The sequence below is a fragment of the Nelumbo nucifera genome, chromosome 5, assembly GCF_055504915.1.
Source record: "Nelumbo nucifera cultivar China Antique chromosome 5, China Antique-T2T, whole genome shotgun sequence".
Taxonomy (NCBI): domain Eukaryota; kingdom Viridiplantae; phylum Streptophyta; class Magnoliopsida; order Proteales; family Nelumbonaceae; genus Nelumbo; species Nelumbo nucifera.
In genome coordinates, this window is record NC_142653.1 from 5,110,987 (window position 1) to 5,129,094 (window position 18,108).

The 18,108-nt window shown below is 42.0% G+C and overlaps 1 protein-coding gene across 5 annotated transcripts in view; it reads right to left on the reverse strand.

Annotated features, from left to right (window-relative positions):
* The window catches only part of TOR (target of rapamycin), a 134,816-nt gene that overhangs the window by 89,367 nt on the left and 27,341 nt on the right, over nt 1–18,108 (reverse strand). For 3 of the 5 annotated variants that reach the window (XM_088888344.1, XM_010247311.3, XM_088888345.1), the window contains exons 13-16: nt 9,854–9,975; nt 9,659–9,758; nt 9,489–9,584; nt 6,798–6,928 (exon numbers count right to left, since the gene is read on the reverse strand). In XM_088888344.1, coding sequence (XP_088744470.1) covers nt 6,798–6,928; nt 9,489–9,584; nt 9,659–9,758; nt 9,854–9,975 — 449 coding nt within the window. Of the gene's footprint in view, nt 1–6,797; nt 6,929–9,488; nt 9,585–9,658; nt 9,762–9,853; nt 9,976–18,108 lie in introns of all 5 variants that reach the window. The other 2 variants (XM_019196265.2, XM_010247310.3) reach the window with 1 other exon arrangement.

The following is an 18,108-nucleotide window of genomic DNA, read 5'->3' on the forward strand; positions in this document are numbered from 1 at the left end:
TTCTAGAAGTGCTTCTAGATGATGCCAAGTGTACATAGTTCTAGAGGATTCTTTGAGGGGGTTAGTTTATAAATAGGGGTTCCCTCCCGCATTTGCAAACCATCCAAGTTGTGAGAGCATTCTTTGAGTTGTAAGCTTTCTTCCATAGTGCAATACAATCTACTCTTCTTACATTACTTGTTGTGCTCTTGTGTGTCTTGGTTTGTGTCCTTTTAGCACTTAAGCAACCTAGCAAGAAGGATCTTGGGCATGCAGTTTGGCTGACTTGCTTGGAAGGCCAAGTGAGTGCCACATGACAGCCAACGGGAACGGGAACGGGTCGGGTTGTGACATCATGCTTGAGTATACAACAGAAAATTTCCTCACTAAGTCATCTCAAGCGGTTGAGGCTCCGCACATGCAAATCAGTAGTTAGTTTTGATTATGTAATAAAGATAAATAGTAGTGAGGTCCCCTATGAGGGCATGAACGAAGAAATCATTTTCTCTATCTTCTTCTTCTTATCTTTTCTATAGGAGGTTTGCTACCCTCAAAGGAGCACCCGAGTTGGGCAGTAATCCTAACACCTTACTTCAAAAGATGAAAACCTCGGTAGCATAAACTAGATGTCCATTCTTTGAACTTTTAGGTTTTTACGAATTAACCAAGGACACAACACCCTTACTGTTCCCATCAAGCAAACTTACATCTCTTTTCCTCCCTAAATGCACTCCAAACTTTCCAATTAACACCAAGGTAAAAAAAGATTGATCCATTAAGCCCATTTCCCCTTTTGAATTTTCAAGTGTTGTAGGAAACTTAGGCCCTTATTTTTCCACAATCATCTCACTACCTCCACTCTTCAAAGTTGAAGGTTCAGTCTCCATACCTAAAGTCACCATTGGCTCCTTCTAACAAACATTATTGCAATCTCTTTTAGCGCAACCCCACCCCTAACTTCGAACTGTACCAAACTTCTTCCTCTATAATAGAATTCTCTTTAAAAGATCACAACTTCTGAAGACAACTCACCTAGGTTTTTGCACAATTTCACCTCTGAATACTATCTGTCCCTCGACTTAATAGACATCATGCCGGTTCTCAAGGAACTCCTACGCTCATCAGTTGAAAACCTAGTAATCACCCATTCGCATATTTCCATTTACCTTCACCTAGTCTTACATTTTTTTCTTAAACAATGCATTTTAAAAATCATGCCCTTCCTCCCCCTCAAAGCCTTTGCTAGCTGCCTTTTTTGTTTGCTCCAACAATAGATTGACAAGATCGATCAACATCTTCTTCTAAGACATACTAGGACATTTAAACTGTTTAGAGGTAGATGATGATAAATCGAATCTTTGGTCTATCATCACCCTTCTTAACTCTCCCCTCACATGATCTAGTAAGTCCCCATGACTCCTCATTTAACCTCTCAAGAGAAGGCCCATTCAAATAAGGCCTACTAAATCTTGAAATAGACCCACTTTCTTTCCCCCTCACATTAACACTTAAAAATTCACTTGTTGGCTCACTAACCCCTAGTTCAACACCATCAGCTCGGTTCCACCACAAGTCTCCTCCCAAACCTTAAGTCTACCCTTCAAGGCCTTCAAACTCTTGCACATTTGATAGAACTCTTCTGCCATTGGTAGCAATTGGAGCAAATGACCGATTACACACTAACCCTTCTTCCCTTCCTAAGCAAGCATCCTCATCTCTCTGACTTCTAACTTTTACTACACCTTGTCTTAGCACCTCGTTTGGTAAATCTAAAAGAAATTAAAATACTCCAATCTCTTTCCGTCACACAACCAATCTACTTCAACCTTCTAGTCTTCCTCTCTGTGAGTGTCCAACCAAAGAGACACTTCAATGGAGGTCGCCAACCAAACGAAGGGATAAAACTTATCAACTACCGCTTCTACTTTCCCAGGTATCTCCTCTGGCTTCATTCCATTAAAAAGATTAGTTGTTGAATGAAGGCCAAAGTGAAAGCTCCATTCAAATGCCCTCCACAGATCGACACAATAGAGGTGAATACTTTTTGTTTCCATAGATTGAATGGGAACCCTATAAAACAAGCAATAACATTATCTTCCACATACTTCCTTGCGTTGGGCAATGTCGACCATTTTGATAGCAAAATATTACCGCAATCTAAAATAAGATTTGTTGCTCCTAACTTGAACACCTCATCTACCAAAACAATGAAAGTTTTTCACTTCTCAAAAGGCGTGAAAATTGTAGTCCCCTTCAGATTTAAGCCATTGAATACTTTACCTACCATCTTCTTCCAATCCTTTATGTCTTCTTTCACCGTAGCAACAAGCATTCTCTCCCAACCTCTCTTCCCACCGTGAGCTTCCAACCGACATTTACCAGCATCCTCACCACAAGTGAAATTCTCTCAAACCTTCATCCTTTGACCAACTTTCATGATTTCATCATTTAGAACATCAGTTGCATTAGGTCCTTTACAGACTTTTTCCATGTACTCAATAAAGCTCTGTAATACTTTAGAAATCAATCCCCACCCCAAAAAACTACCATTCCCTTAAGGAAAATAGATTAGTTGCTTTCTTCCTATTCTGAAATATTTGCACAAAACAATGAAATTCCCTTTTCCATTCTTCTTTCTTTCTGCAATGAATCTTCTTGCTTCTACCTATTTTGACCTTTGCAAATCCCTTTCCCTATGCAATTCTGGGAACAAACTTGGGTGGGGAATGCCCCTCTTAAGGATTTGTTTCCTTCTGTATATGCCCTCTCCGACTTAAAATATGAACCAATTTCTTCCTTTATTACTCCTTCACCTTCCTCTTCTCAGTTTGGCTGGAATTTGGGTTTGAGAAGGGTTGTGAGAGATACAAACTTAGACTGTATCTCAAACCTCCTAGGTATCCTTGATATTGTTTTCTTGGACCCTACTAAGTTGGATTCTAGAATTTGGACCCCCACCCCCACTGGCTCATTTTCTTGTGCCTCTTTTTTCAAAGTCTTAAATCAGCCCCCTAATCCTGTTGGCCCTCCCTTCCCGGTTAAGGAGGTTTGGTGCAGACCAATTCCCCCTAGAATTGATAGTTTTTGTTGAGAAGCTTTTCTGGAAATAATCAACACTGGTGATCTGCTCCAAAAGAAAAGACCCAAGACATGTTTATCCCCTTATTGGTGTGTTCTTTGTAAAGCGGAGGGGGAGACTGGTTTTCACCTATTGGTGACTTGCCAGTTTGCTAATTCCATTTGAGGGGATGGGCACTATCCCTTTTTGGGTGTAGTTGGAATCCTCCATCAAATTTGCAAAGCCTTTTTTCCCCTTCTTTCTTCAGGTGTCGAAGGAAAAGGGGAAGGACCATGTGGAGATGTTTGAGGGCTGCAGTTTGTTGGGCCCTATGGGAGGAAAGGAATTCTAGAATCTTTTCTGAAGTAGAAAAAAGCAATGAAGAACTGAGAGAATTGATACATATAAGGGTAGTACAGTGGCTGCAATCTTCAGAGCTATTTACAAATTTCACAATGGTTGATTTGTTGAGGAAGTGGGGTGAGATTGCTAACTGCACCCAGACCAAAGCAATCTTGTGTGTGTCATGGACTCCCCCACCGGCTGGCTTCTTAAAACTAAACTTTGATGGGAGTAGTCAAGAGAATCCTGGACAATCGAGGATTGGAGATGTGTTTAGGGATGAGAATGGGCTTGTCTCAGCCATGTTCTCCGGCCCAATTGGAGTGGGTGACTCTCTCAGGGCTGAAATCTTTGCAGTTATGGAAGGAGTTCAAAGAGCCAAGGAAATGAATATAAGAAAACTCATCATTGAAGGGGATTCAAAGGTGGTGGTAGGGTGGCTGAATAAAGAAAACAGCAGATTATGGATGTACAGTAACAAGAGGAGGAAGTTTAGGTGGCTGGTTCAAGAGATGGAAGTTAAGATAAGCTGGGTGAAAAGATCAGCTAACTCTTTTGCGGATGGGTTAGCTAAGCAAGGAGTTGAGAGGGAGTCAATGTTTTGGGCACAGGTGTAAGTTTTTCCATTTTGTTCTTGGGTGTGTTAAGCTCCAATTGGAAGATAAGAAAGTTTATCTTCCTCTTTGTAATTACTTTTGTGATTAAGTAATGAAATGTTGTTATCGATCAAAAAAATATATAGCCTCATCACAAAAATCTTGAACCAAGCAATTGTCTCGTCTCCTACAAGCAAAACCATAGCCCTTCAAAGACAACTTCCCACTAACTCTGAGATTCTCAAACAAGAAGGTTTTCCCTTCAATCTTCACCAACCTCTTCCACTGTGCTGACTTAACAACCTTAGATCATTCTCCATCTAGCTTCAACACAACATGGCAGTATAACTCCAGAGGTAACCAAATCACAAATAAAATAATATATACATATATATAAGACTCCCCAAAATTAAAATCTTGATTATTTGCTTGGCAATAAATAAAAAAGCATTCAATAGTTACTCATAGTAAAATATCTCTTCACTTTTCCCTTACTAAATGGACATGTTAGAATGGCATCTCCAGACACCCCCCCCCCCTCCTTTTCTGGGTACAATTCTTTATCCTCTATACAAGACAGTCTTCATCATTTATAAATTAGGTTATATTGAAAAAAAATACAAGAAAACATGAAAATTTGAGTAAAGATATTATTTTGTTTATGTAGAAAAAGGTTATAGATATAAAATAAATTTTAAAAATATCATATTAAAAAGAATAAAATCTGATAAAAAGTAAATACATAAATGGACTATGAATGAAATAAAGTATATCTGAATATACTAGAAAATGTGCAAATTAAGCAGATGGATTTTTTTTTTGATAAATGAGAGTAGTTTTATTAATTCAAAAAATAGTAGTACATTCAGCCTAGGAAGAGGCACGAGGTGTTACCTCCCCCTAGGACTGAGTCATAAACACTAAACAAACACAAGCCTGAAACAAAGTTACAAAGTGGCCCAAAACAGATCTCCCCTTGACACCCCTTGCTTGGCCAAAGAATCAGCCATTGCATTTGCTGATCTGCTGACCCACTGAAACATGACTCACATATTCCTTGTCAGCCATTTAACTTTCTTTAACAGATCCCTGTAGCCCCAACAAGCTGTCTCTGGACTTGTCAACCAGCCCACTACTACCTTGGAATCTACTATCAAATTATTCACTCCAAGTTGACTGGCCATCTGTATACCATGTACAGCTGCTAGTATCTTTGCCCTTACAGAATCACCAACACCCACTGGTCCTGAAAATAAAGACAACATGTTGCTATCTTTGTCTCTTAGAATCCCTCCTATTCCAGATGGCCCTGGGTTACCTTGGCAGCTACCATCAAAATTCAGTTTTACCACTCCATCCGGTGGGGATTCCCATTCAGCTTGTGATTTGTTCTTTGTGGAGACCGTAGAAGCCACTGCTGCCCAGTTTCTCCTTAAGTCATCAAATGAGTAATCTACCAACAAGTGTGAAGATTTTAGCCATGAGACTGTCCTTATCATTATGCATTCCTTAATTTCAGCAAGACTTCTTTCCTTTTCTTGAAACATTGTAGCATTTCTCTCCTCCCATAAAGTCCACGAGGTAGCGGCTCTGATACATTTCCACATTAGCTTCCCTCTTTTTGTCAATCTCCCAAAGGCAGCCGGAATGAACAGTAGCTTTACTTTGGAGAGCAAGTTCCACCAGCACCCAAAAAGTGCAACAACCCAGTTCCAAATATTGGCAGCAAAAGAGCACGATACCAGTAATGGTTACAGTCCTCACCCTTCACTTTACACAAGAAGCACCAATTTGAGGACAAACACAAGTAAGGTTTCTTCTTTTGCAAGTTTTCCACCGTATTGATCTTACCCAAGTAGGCTACCCAACAGAACACTGCTATTTTAGGAGGAATTGGCCTTGACCAGACCTCTTTTACAGGAAACAGCTGAGAGGAGGGATTGGAGCAGAGGGCTTTAAAGAAAGAAACACAAGTGAAGGAGCCAACCGAGATTAGAGACCAAACCCTTTTGTCCAGATTAGGGGGGTCCAGGCACACTGAGTCTAGAAGCAACAAGAGCTCTGAAACACAAAGAAGTTCTTCATCCCTTAACCCTCTTCGAAACCTAAAATTCCAATTTAAATCCAAAGGGCGAACCGGGGGGGAAAGAAACCATGAAATTGGTTTCTTTTTAAAGAAGGAGATGGAATAGAGAGAAAGAAAGCGGTCTTTTAGGGGTTGAGTGTTCACCCAAATATCTTCCCAAAAAAGAATGGAGTTTCCAGAACAAGCATCATACCTTACAAATCTGAGGAACTTTGGGAGAATGCCATAAATAGCCTTCCAAGGTGTTGTGAAAGCAGATGGATTATTTTATATAGGTAAAATTTATAACCATGAAACAAACTAAAAACAAAAAGAATATATAACATAATTTCAAAAACAAACATAAGATTCGTGTTAAAAAGAATATATATATAACAAAAAGGAAATATGTAAATTGGCTATAAAAATAACAAATAATATTATATATACACACACACTTTGAGGCTTATGCCTCACCTCCGCTTTAAGCCTTTTAAAACCTTGGCAGTAGTAAGGTAAGCAGAGAACAGAAAGGCTTCAAGTGACAAAAGGCTAGCCATATAATGCTTACAGACCTACAGTTCCATCATACATGCAGGAAAATTAAAACCTGTGCTAAGTGTGACCAGTCAACATGTATTTACATACGGTGAAATTAATTACAGTTCAAATAAAACTTTAAACAAATAGTAATACAAATAAAAGACCATTAACTTTTTCTACAAAACAGAAACTACATATAAATTATGTCAAATACCCTGTGCTCTGTACAACTTGACCAAGAGTTGCAACAGCAACTTCACGTTTAGTAGCAGCAGCACCATCCAGCAAAGCTTCAACAATTAATGGCATAAGCTCAGAAAGATACTGCCTCATTGCAAAACCACCCTAAACCAAATCCAGAACAAATGAATTAAGAAATAACCATCATCAAGTGATTAAACAGATTAAGATACTGAAATAAAATCCAGACAACAGTAGATTATCATTTTTATGAGCAATAAAATAATATAAGGATGTTTGGAGATACAAAAAGCAGAATGCAGCTTTACAGTGTACCACCCTTTACATCCAAAATTGCACACCAATTACAGAAAGCCAGCAGGCCTTGGACACCCCCACTCCAACTGATTTTTAGAAATCCTTACCCTCACTAAAGCATCTGCTAAAGAATTTTGCACTTCTAGGCATCCAGTTTAATGAGCTTTTTTTTCTTTTGATTTCTTGGTTGAATGAGCCATTCAAGTTGCTGCCTAGAGAACAAGACCATCTGATCAGAGGCTTGAGCTTCCAAGGGGTCTCCTCTTGCATATTATACAACAAATTATTATTTGGCAGTCACTCTCCAGTTTTCCACATCCAACTCCTTTATATAATTCAAAATCAGCAGATCAAATCCTTAAATTAAAGCAAGAATTTCAGCCCTCAGAGAATTTCCTTGTCCAATCGGACCCAAGAAACTAAGGACAAAATTTTCATCATGATACCTTACTACTGGGACAGTCTTTCCATCTACTTTGTCATTTTTCATTAATAATTAGTTTTGTCAATGGAGGCTTGTTTTAAAGCCCTTACCAGAAAATGATTTATTTATGTTATTTAAGACAAACATTGAGTTTGCTTTCCATCATATGTAGGTTAAAGAGCCATTGCAAATGGATTATTTGACTTTCAAGTCAAACTTGATTTTATCATCTTAGGTTTCCATTGCAAAGTGGTAAATTCTATTGTTTTAGGTACACATATGGTATACATACATTTGATTCAAGATTTTTTTATTCAACTATACGATTTACGACATGATTGCAATTTTCAAAACACTGATCAATAGGCCTATAATCCAGTTTTCTTAGTACATTTTTTATATCAGTAACTTATAAGATCCCAATAATAACATAATAGATATACAAATATGGTGAGGGCCATAGGCCCTCCCCCAGAGATGAGAACAGAGGAACTAACTCCTCTGCTATTCTCACCCAAGCACAAGCTCATCCCAAAAGGGAGATGCATATAAACAACTCCAGGAGGTATGACCCCCAATACAAAGATTTATCAAAAAAAAAGATCCCTAATACCAAGTCTGACTCTCTCTCGGAAGGGAATTAACAAGGAAATTTGCTTATTTCAAAACACAACTAAAAGTGGCATACAAGCTATATGATAAAAATCTGGTTCCCCTAATGAATGTGGTGCTACAAACTCAGGGATTCATTGCCCATCCACCCAATTGCTGTTGGTGAATCTCCCTCCACCACTAGATGATAATAATCTACGGACCTACCAATTCTTAAACCATGGAGCAAAGATAGAAGCTTGGTCCTTGCAACCATCCCTACTCCAATTGGACCTGAATACACACACTGGTACAAGATCACCTTGATCATTCCTCATAGACTCACCAATACTTGAGTTGCCTTAGTTTCCAATGCTACAGCTATCAGATTTTTTTTTTAAAGGTAAAGTATTGTATTGCAAAAAGAAAGCCAAATACATCAGCCCATGTACAATGAAAGCCTGTTCCTTTCCTTCCATAAAACCCATAGGATAGCAGCTGGAAAAATCCTCCAAAGCAGCTTGCCCCTTACATTCAAACCCTCAAGGGTCCACCCCTGAAGAAGCTGAAGGGCTTACAGGCAGGCAAAAACAAACACCAAAGCAAGATAAAGCCATTTCCCAAAGCTGCTGAGAATAACTGCAGTGGATGAAAATGCAATTAGAGGATTCAGGGACCTCATTGCAGAAAGGGCAAGAGATGCTAGGAAGCTGCATCCCCCTTCTGAGCAGCCAACTGTAGTTAGGCACTTATCAAGTGCTGCAGTCCAAACCAGGAAGGCAATTTTTGTAGGTGCATAGGATTTCCAGATTACAGCCCAAGGGAAGTCTCCATCCTCACCAACCACAAGCTTGTTGTAGGACTGAGAAGAAAACTTACCAGAGGTCCCCCAAGATCATATTCTTTCATCATCTGACTGTGGGTTGGGCTTGAAACCATGAATATGACTGAGAAGATCTATTAGTGGACCAATTTCCCAATCATTAAGATTTCTTCTTTGGAGGATGCAGCTTCCATGGCTTGAAACCATGAATACAGCCATCAAATTTATCTTTACTTGATTTGGAGAAACTGCATTTTGTTTAGCACATCAGTTTATCATTTGGGGCATATTTTAGACTTTTAAACTCTTTGACGTTCTTCATCTGTATGTGTGGATATATACTTAATACTAACCCAACACTACTTTTTTTGATATTTTGAAACATTTTCCCTTTTCAAGAAAGTGTGAGGCTTAAATATCAATCAACACTCATGGCTTATTCATCAGATCAAAAAGCAATCTCATGTCCTCACCATGTAAAATACTTGCAAGCACTTCCAAAGGAGTAAAAGGTGCAAGCTATCACAATACAAAGTGCAAAAATCCAAGAAAAATGGAAGTTCACATACCACTCTAGCAAGCTCCCCAACAGTTACAAGAACTCCATTGATAACACCATTATTAGCACTCCCCCCAGTGCCTTCACAGAGTTTTGCAACAAGGGCCTGAGAATTCAATCTCCATGTTAGACAGATGACAAATTAGATTAGTATAAGAAGTAAGGAATACACCACTAAACCTTGTGTATAGGAGCAATATATGGAAGTATTAGTCGTTCACAATTGCGAATTAAGCATCCCAATAATTTAGCACTTTCTTCTCTGCATTTGCTATCTGTACTGCTGGCATAGCAAGAAAAGTCAACATGGGAATATAACAGTGTAAATTCTAAATCAAGAAAGACATGACTGGTAATAGAAACAACTAACATTACCTTTGCTCCAGATATGTCAGCAATTGTATGAGATGGCGACGGAGTGCAGGAAGAACATAAGCCGGATTCTTTTCAGATAATCTCCCAGCTACTGAAATAGCATACTCACGAACTTCAAAATCCTACAATGACAAAGAAGAAAATCATGATAAACAATGAGACAGTGAAGCATTCAAGGCTCAATTAATATCATCAAGATCAAAATCATGCAAAGGTCACCAATCAAAAAGAAGAAACTCCCACAAAGGTTCATTACCTTCATGTAGCTTTTCATCAAATTATGGAGAAATCTTTAATGAAGAATATTAATCCCCAAAACTAGTTTCTTTTTCTTCTTCTCTTTTCCTCCCTCCCCCCCTCCTCTCTTGTGGGGTGAGAGCAGACAAAAGAGGACAATCATAAACCACCAAGAAACCAAACAGGAATTAATAAAAAGCTCAACGCATACAAAGCTATAGGCTATAGCAGCACAGAAGAACCCTGATAGAGTTGCTGGTTGTTTTACAGAAGAAGAGCTGGTTCGAGGGGACTCACCCTCCTGAAATGGACGAGAGAGAGAGAGAGAGAGAGAGGGAGAGAGAGGAAGAGAAGAGAAGAGGAGAGACGAGACGAGAGAAACTTAGAACTATTTCATTCCTGCCACTAAATTGATTGCTACAGATATTTATAACTGCCGATAGTGGCTTGTAACAACCCAATCGCGACCTGTAACAACCCAGCAAACTCTGTTCAGATCTCTGGACGTGGACGGCGCGTGTAAACAAATCTCAGAGGAGGTGCTGCTCGCCTGAGTCGTGGGGTGTGCTGACCTGGGTCCGAAGTGTCCTGGGCCTGGGCCTGGCTCTCCATAACTGGGCCTGCTTCTGGGCCGGTCCTAACATCCCCTTCCCCATCAAGAACGACCTTGTCCTCAAGGTTGGTGGTGGGGAACTGCTTCTGTAACTGGTCAAAATCCTCCCAAGTAGCATCCTCCTGTGGCAGCCCCTTCCAAACGACCAAGATTTGTTTGTGAACCTTGCTGCCTTTCTTCACCCAACGGATGTCCTTAACATGCTGTGGTTGAAACACTATTTCTCCGGCCTCCGTGAACGGCAGAAGTGTGGGACTGGTAACATCGGAGGAAGATGGGCAAGGCTTCAGGAGGCTAACATGAAATATGGGGTGCAACTGGCACTCAGCAGGGAGGTTCAGTCAGTAGGCAACAGCCCCAATGCGTTCAACCACCTGAAATGGCCCAAAGTACCGAGGAGATAATTTTTGGGTCGACCTTCTTGCTAGGGACGCCTGCCTATATGGTTGGAGTTTCAAGTATACTCAATCCCCAACTGAAAACTCCAATTCTCGGTGCTTCCTATCATAAGCTATCTTCATACGCTGTTGGGCCTGCTGAAGATGGAACTTGAGGGTCTTAAGTATCTGGTCCCTTGCTAAGAGCTGGCTTTCAACTTCAGCAACTGATGTGGTTCCCTTTTCATACTGTAGGATAGATGGAGGGGCACACCCATAGAGCATTTTGAAAGGGGTGGTTCCTGCTGATACCTGGAATGTAGTGTTATACCAGAACTCAGCCCACGGTAACCATTGAGCCCACTGTTTGGGCTTATCTCCCACAAAACACCGCAAATAGGTCTCCAAACATCGGTTGACTACCTCCGACTGCCCGTCCGTCTGTGGATGATTACTGGCTGAGTGGAGCAGGTGAACCCCTTGAGCGGTGAAGTAAGCTTGCCAAAAAAAAATCATGAAGATGGGATCCCGGTCTGTCAAGATAGAGAGGGGAGTTCTGTGGAGTCTAGCCACCTCCCGAATGTAAGCTTGAGCCACAGTGGACGCTGAATAAGGTCTGGAGAGGGCAATGAAGTGTGTGTACTTAATCAGCCTATCCACAACCACCAGCACTACTGACTTCCCTTGAGAAGTGGGGAGCCCGGTTATGAAGTCCATAGTGACTTCTTCCCAAATTCTTTCTAGTATGGGTAGGGGCTGCAACAGTCCCGACGGTGCCTGTGTCTTATACTTTTGCTGTTGGCAAGTAGCACATCTCGCTACATACTCCTGCACCATGCGCTTCATGCCTTTCCAATAATAGTGCGCGGCCGAACGTTTATAGGTACGAAGAGCCCCTGAATGTCCCCCTTGTGCTGAGTCGTGAAAGAGTCGTAGTAACTCCTGGTGATAGTTAGATCTGTCAAAAATCACCATTCTCCCTCTGTAAAGGAGAGCATCACCCTTCACAGTGTACCTATCGGTGAGAGCTGGTTCCTTAAGAACTTGGGCCCGAATTTGGGCTAGCTGAGTGTCATCGTGGGCTTCCTGCCTTAACTGGTCCATCAGGGTATAAGTTGGTCGTGACACCGCAGTGATGTGAAGGTCTTCCACCCGTGAGAGTGCGTCGGCGACAACATTAGAAGATCTCAGCTTGTACTCAATGCTAAAGCCGTAGCCCAATAGCTTGTAGGCCCACCTTTGCTGGTCAGGGCCCAGAATTCTTTGCTCCAGCAGATGCTTGATGCTGCGGCGGTCTGTGCACACAATGAATGTTTGGCCCAGGAGGTATGCCCTCCACTTCTGCACTGATAGTGCGATTGCCATGAGTTCTTTCTCATATGTGGACTTAGCTTGGGCCTGGGGAGAGAGGGCCTTGCTGTAGAAGGCCAATGGTCGGCCCTGCTGCATTAAGACTGCGTCTAGCCCTTTACCTGAGGCATCCGCTTCAACCACAAATTCTAATGTGAAATCGGGAAGAGCCAACGTAAGAGGTGTGGTCACAGACTTCTTAAGTAACTAGAAGGCTTTATCAGCTTTCTGATTCCACTCAAATGCATGCTTCTTCAATAGGATGGTAAGTGGTGCCGCCAGGAGTCCATAATCTTTAATGAAGCGGCAATAGTACCCAATAAGCCCAAGGAACCCCCTAAGGACCCATGGAGAGTTGGGCCTAGCCCAAGCGACCATGCAAGCAATCTTCTCTGGGTCTGTATGCACCCGGCCATCGGAGATGATGTGCCCTAAATAGTTATCTGGGTCTGCCCGAAGGAGCACTTAGAAGGTTTCGCAAAGAGCTGATGGCGACGTAGTAAGATTAACGTACACTGCAGATGGTCCAAGTGAGCGGCCCAGTTTGGGCTGTAAACAAGCATATCATCAAAGAATACAAGCACAAATACCCGTAGATAAGGCTTAAAAATCTCATTCATGAGTCTTTGAAATGTTGATGGTGCATTAGTCAAACCAAAGGGCATCACTAGGAATTCGAAATGCCCATCCAATGTCCGGAATGCCGTCTTATGTATGTCATCCGGGTGCACTCGGATCTGGTGGTAACTTGGAGAAATATTTGGCCTTGCCCAGTTTGTCAAATAGCTCTTCAATATGAGGGATTGTATACCGATCCTTGATAACGATATTGTTCAAAGCTCTGTAATCAACACAAAATCTCCAACTTCCATCCTTTTTTACCAAAATGACAGGGGATGAAAATGGGCTGCTACTGGGCCAGACAAAACACTTGTCCAATAACTCTTTAACCATCGTTTCCACCTCTGCCCGTTGGTAATGGGGGTAACGGTAGGGTCTGACGTTGGCGGGTGGGGCTCCCGGTTGTATGGGAATCTTATGATCATGGGCTCGTGGGGCGAGAAGGGGTAGTGGGCTCCTAGAAGATGTCAGCATAGGTTTGGAGTAACAGTTGAAGCTGTTGTGTTTGTTTTGGGTTGAGGTTCTCAGTTTCAGACGAAACAGCCGTGGGCCCAAGTGGCATTGAGCCCATACTCATTAGTAGTGGGGTGGCATCGTACTGGCTTTGTTTGAATATAGCACCCAAATCTTCTGCTGTTATGGGCTGACTCTTAACCCCTTTCAAGGTATAGGTGCGCCCCTCTTGTGAAAATTGCATGGTCAGCTTGGCCCAGATACAAACCACAAGGCCCAAAAGCTGTAACCATTGTATTCCTAGGACCACGTCCGCTCCGGAAAGTTCTAAGGGGTGCAAGTCTACCCTGAAAGTATACCCTTGAACCTTAAGTTCGACTGACTTGCATTTCCCGTCACAGGTAATTCACTAGCCGTTGGCCACATTGACTACAAACATCGGGACTGCCTCAATCATCACTCCTAGTTGCCGGGCTAACCTGGAGGTTATAAAATTTAAGGAACACCCACTGTTAATCAAGATGGACACCTTCCTTCCTGAGATCTGGTCGTGAACCTGCATTGTTCAGGGGGCCTGATATTCGGATAAAGCCTGTAAGGAAATAACATGGTATTCAACTTTGGGAACCACCTCCATCTGTTGAACCTCAGTGTCTTCGAGGGGTGGGTCAAGGTCATCTTCTTCATCAACTCGCAGAAGGTAGACTTGTTGGGCCTTACATTTGTACCCTGCATCAAATTTTTCGTTGCAATTATAGCATAGCCCTTTTTCTCTTCGGGCCTGCATTTCTGTCCACAATAGCTTCCGGTAGGGTAAGGTCAGTGAGCCAGTTTTCTAGGTAGGCAAAATGGGCTTCGCAGTGGTGGTCACCGCATTGGTAGAGGTTGGAAGTAAGGGGCCCAGATTGCGCTCAGTAATGGGCCCGCTGGAGGTCCTGTAAACCTTCCCAGTTTCTTGAGCCGATCCAACCTTTCTTCTTGTAATTTGGCTAAACCAACAGCCGCAACCAACGTAGCTGGTTGCATGGTATTTACTTCAATTCTGATATCATCCCTCAATCCCCCTATGAAACAACCCACCAGAGCAACCTCCGGCCAACCATGAACTCTCGTGGCCAACCGCTCAAAACTTGTTTTGGTATTCTCTTACCGTTCCCGTTTGCCTTACTCTAGAGAGGGACTCATTGAAGTTCTCTTAGCCAGAGGGTCCAAACCTCACTCATACAGCCTCAGTGAGACCCAACCAGGTGGTTTGGGGATGGGTCTTCCGGTACCACTGGTACCACATAATTGCTTCGCCATCCATGTGAATGGCGGTAATGGGAACTCTTTGCTCAGCAGGGATCTCATGAAATTCAAAATACCTCTCAGCCCAGTATATCCAAGGAACGGGGGTCATCACCTGAATACAGTGGGAAGTCGATCTTGGCGGCCTTGACAAGGAAGATTCCACCTTGTCGACTTCCGCTACTACTACTGGATCCCTCGACCTCTGAAGCTCCGGGTGCCGCTGACAGACGTTCGAACTAACCAACCAATGCTGAGAGTGTTTCTTTGATGTCTCTCAATTCGTTGGTGGTCTATCGCACTTCCCCTTTGATCCGGTCAATCCTCTCCTCAGCCGCCTCCGTTCTGGTCGTTGGCAAGGAAGCTAGGCTCTGATACCAACTGATAGAGTTGTTGGTCGTGTTACAGAAGAAGAGCTGGTTCGAGGGAGCTCACCCTCCTGAAATGGACGAGAGAGAGAGAGAGAGAGAGAGAGGAAGAGAAGAGAAGAGAAGAGAAGAGAAGAGAAGAGAAGAGAAGAGAAGAGAAGAGAAGAGAAGAGAAGAGAAGAGAAGAGGAGAGACGAGAGAAACTTAGAACTATTTCATTCCTGCCACTCAATTGATTGCTACAGATATTTATAACTGCCGATAGTGGCTTGTAACAACCCAACAAACTCTGCTCAGATCTTTGGACGTGGACGGCGCGTGTAAACAAATCTCAGAGAAGGTGCTACTTGCCTGAGTCGTGGGGTGTGCTGACCTAGGTCCAAAGTGTCTTGGGCCTAGGGCTGGCTCTCCATTATTGGGCCTGCTTCTGGGTCGGTCCTAACAAACCCAAATACCCTCATAAGCTAATGGCACAATCTAGAACCATTTGAACAAGATGCACATTCTGGATGCCAAGGATCTTGCCTCTCTCATCTAATGTCCAATCAGCCCAAAGGAAGGGTCAGTTTTGTTAGTGTGGTGCCCTTGATGTATTTGATCTAGAGCTGTCAATGGGCTGGGTCTGGTTCAGGACGGGGTGTACCAGTCCTGTTCCAATTAGTAATCAGGACAAAATCTGATATCTAGAACAAAACCAATTATTTAACAGGACAATCAGGTCTGACTTCCAACCATATTTGTCATCTATATTTACCAATTATAACAACTACTTACAACCTATTTCGATAATATAACCTTGATCCATCAGCCAATGAGTTTAACTCCCTATGGATCCAGCTAATAACTACATTCATCAAAGCCATAGTCTCTAGCCTTAGTCAAGTAGTATGTCAATCTCTACAGACCACCTTCCTTTTCTCCTAACCATTTTATAGAATTTGCAGAATTGCCCTTAATGGCTCTACCATTCTAAGGTGCAAGGTTTCAAAGGCAGATTCCATTATTGATGGGGTACTCATTGCTAACAAACTCGAAGACTCAAAGAAACAATCAGGAAATGGTATATTGCTCAAGGTGGACATGGAAAAGGCCTTTAATCACATGAATCAGAAATTCCTAGATCATGTTCCTAAAAGAATGAACTTCGGGTCCCAGTGGAGAAACTGGATCAAGCTTTGCACTTGAACAGCCTCATTCTCTACTCTGTTTAATGGTGCTGCTGTATGGCCACTTCTCAAGCTCTAGGAGGATTCAGTAGGGAGACCCACTCTCCCCCTTTTTATTTATCTGTGTAATGGAAGCATTGTGTAAACAACTCTAAAAGCAGCAGATGGAAGGTTTCATCATTGGATCTCAGGTCACAAATGACTGCCAAGCTATTTCTATTCTTCAATTTGCTAATGACACTTTTTTTTCTGCAATGCTTGCCCAACACAACTTACTTGAAATATACCCTTTTGTGGTCTGAGGCTGTCTCATGAATTCACATCAATATGCATAAGAGTGAAGACTATAAAAAAATATGCATATGAATGAAGTAATGATGTTGGAGCCTTTGGAAGGAAAGGAACAGCTTGCCAAAGTTCATTGTTGCAAACTAGGGAAATTGCCTTCCAAATATATTGGGCTCCTTCTTGGAGACAAATGCAAAAGCAAGTCCATCTGGAATCAACACTTTGATAGAAGACTATCAACTAGGAAAGACAAATACCTTTCCAAAGGAGGTAAAGTCACCCTCATCAAAAGTAACTTATCTGTGCTACCCACCTATTACCTATGTATGTTCAGCATTCCCGTAGGTGTAGCAAAAGCTCTTGAGAAAAAGATGAGGGACTTTCTTTGGTCAAGGTGGAAACAGGAATCAAAAGTGCATCTGGTTAAATGGTGAAAGTGTGCACCCCAAGAAAGCGGGCAGGCTGAGGATAAGAAAGATTACTGCAGTGAACACAGCATTCATGGGTAGATGGCATTAGCAATTTAACATGGACAAGGATGCACTCTGGAAACAAATTATAGTAGACAAGTATGATGCTAGTAATAGAGGTTGGGGTTCAGGTCCTTCTGATTCATATAGCTGCGCTGTCTGGAAAGGAGTACTAAAACATTATAATCAGTTTCCTCAAAGAATCACATATCAGATTGGAAATGGTGCAAGAATCAGCTTCTGGTCTGACCTGTCATGTGATGTCAGGCCATTGAAACTCATCTTCCCATCACTCTTCTTGATAGCATCGGACAAGGAAGCCTCAGTCAGGGATTGCTATGAGATTCATGGCAGTAACATAGTGTGGACTTCAGTTCTAAGAAGAGCCTTCAATGACTGGGAAATGGAACCTTTCATGGAGCTCATGCAGAAAATTCCAGCTATTGGACCAAAACCAAACCAGGAGGACAAAAATGTTTGGGCCTAGAACGTTTCAGGACAATTTTCGATCAAGTCTTTCTTCAACAGGTTGACATCTGATGTTACAAATTTCTTCAAAAGCACTTTGATTTAGCAGTCCTAAGCCCCATCAAAAATTTCCTTCTTGGCTTAGGCAGCTGTACAACAGAAATGCCTCACAATTGACAAAATGATTTCAAGGGTCATGGAAGTAACTAATACTACTTGTGCACTATGCCAAGAAGCATCTGAAACTCACAATCATTTTTATACACTGCTGTGTGACTTCTGAAATCTGGAGAATGGCACTACAGAGCTGTGGGTTTCACTTCGCTTTCCTGAATCCCTCAAGGCCCTGCCGTCAGGAAAGCACATTGGAGGTCTAAGCAAGAAAGGTCACATTGTCTGGAAACTGTTTCCTCTTGCTATAATATGGCTAATCTGGAAAGAAAGAAATTCTTGCAATTTTGGAAATAGCAGCTGCAGCACTGATAATCTCAAAAGGAAAGTATTAGGATACATTTATTCATGGTTAAGCATTCACCACACTTCAGGGATATGCCTTA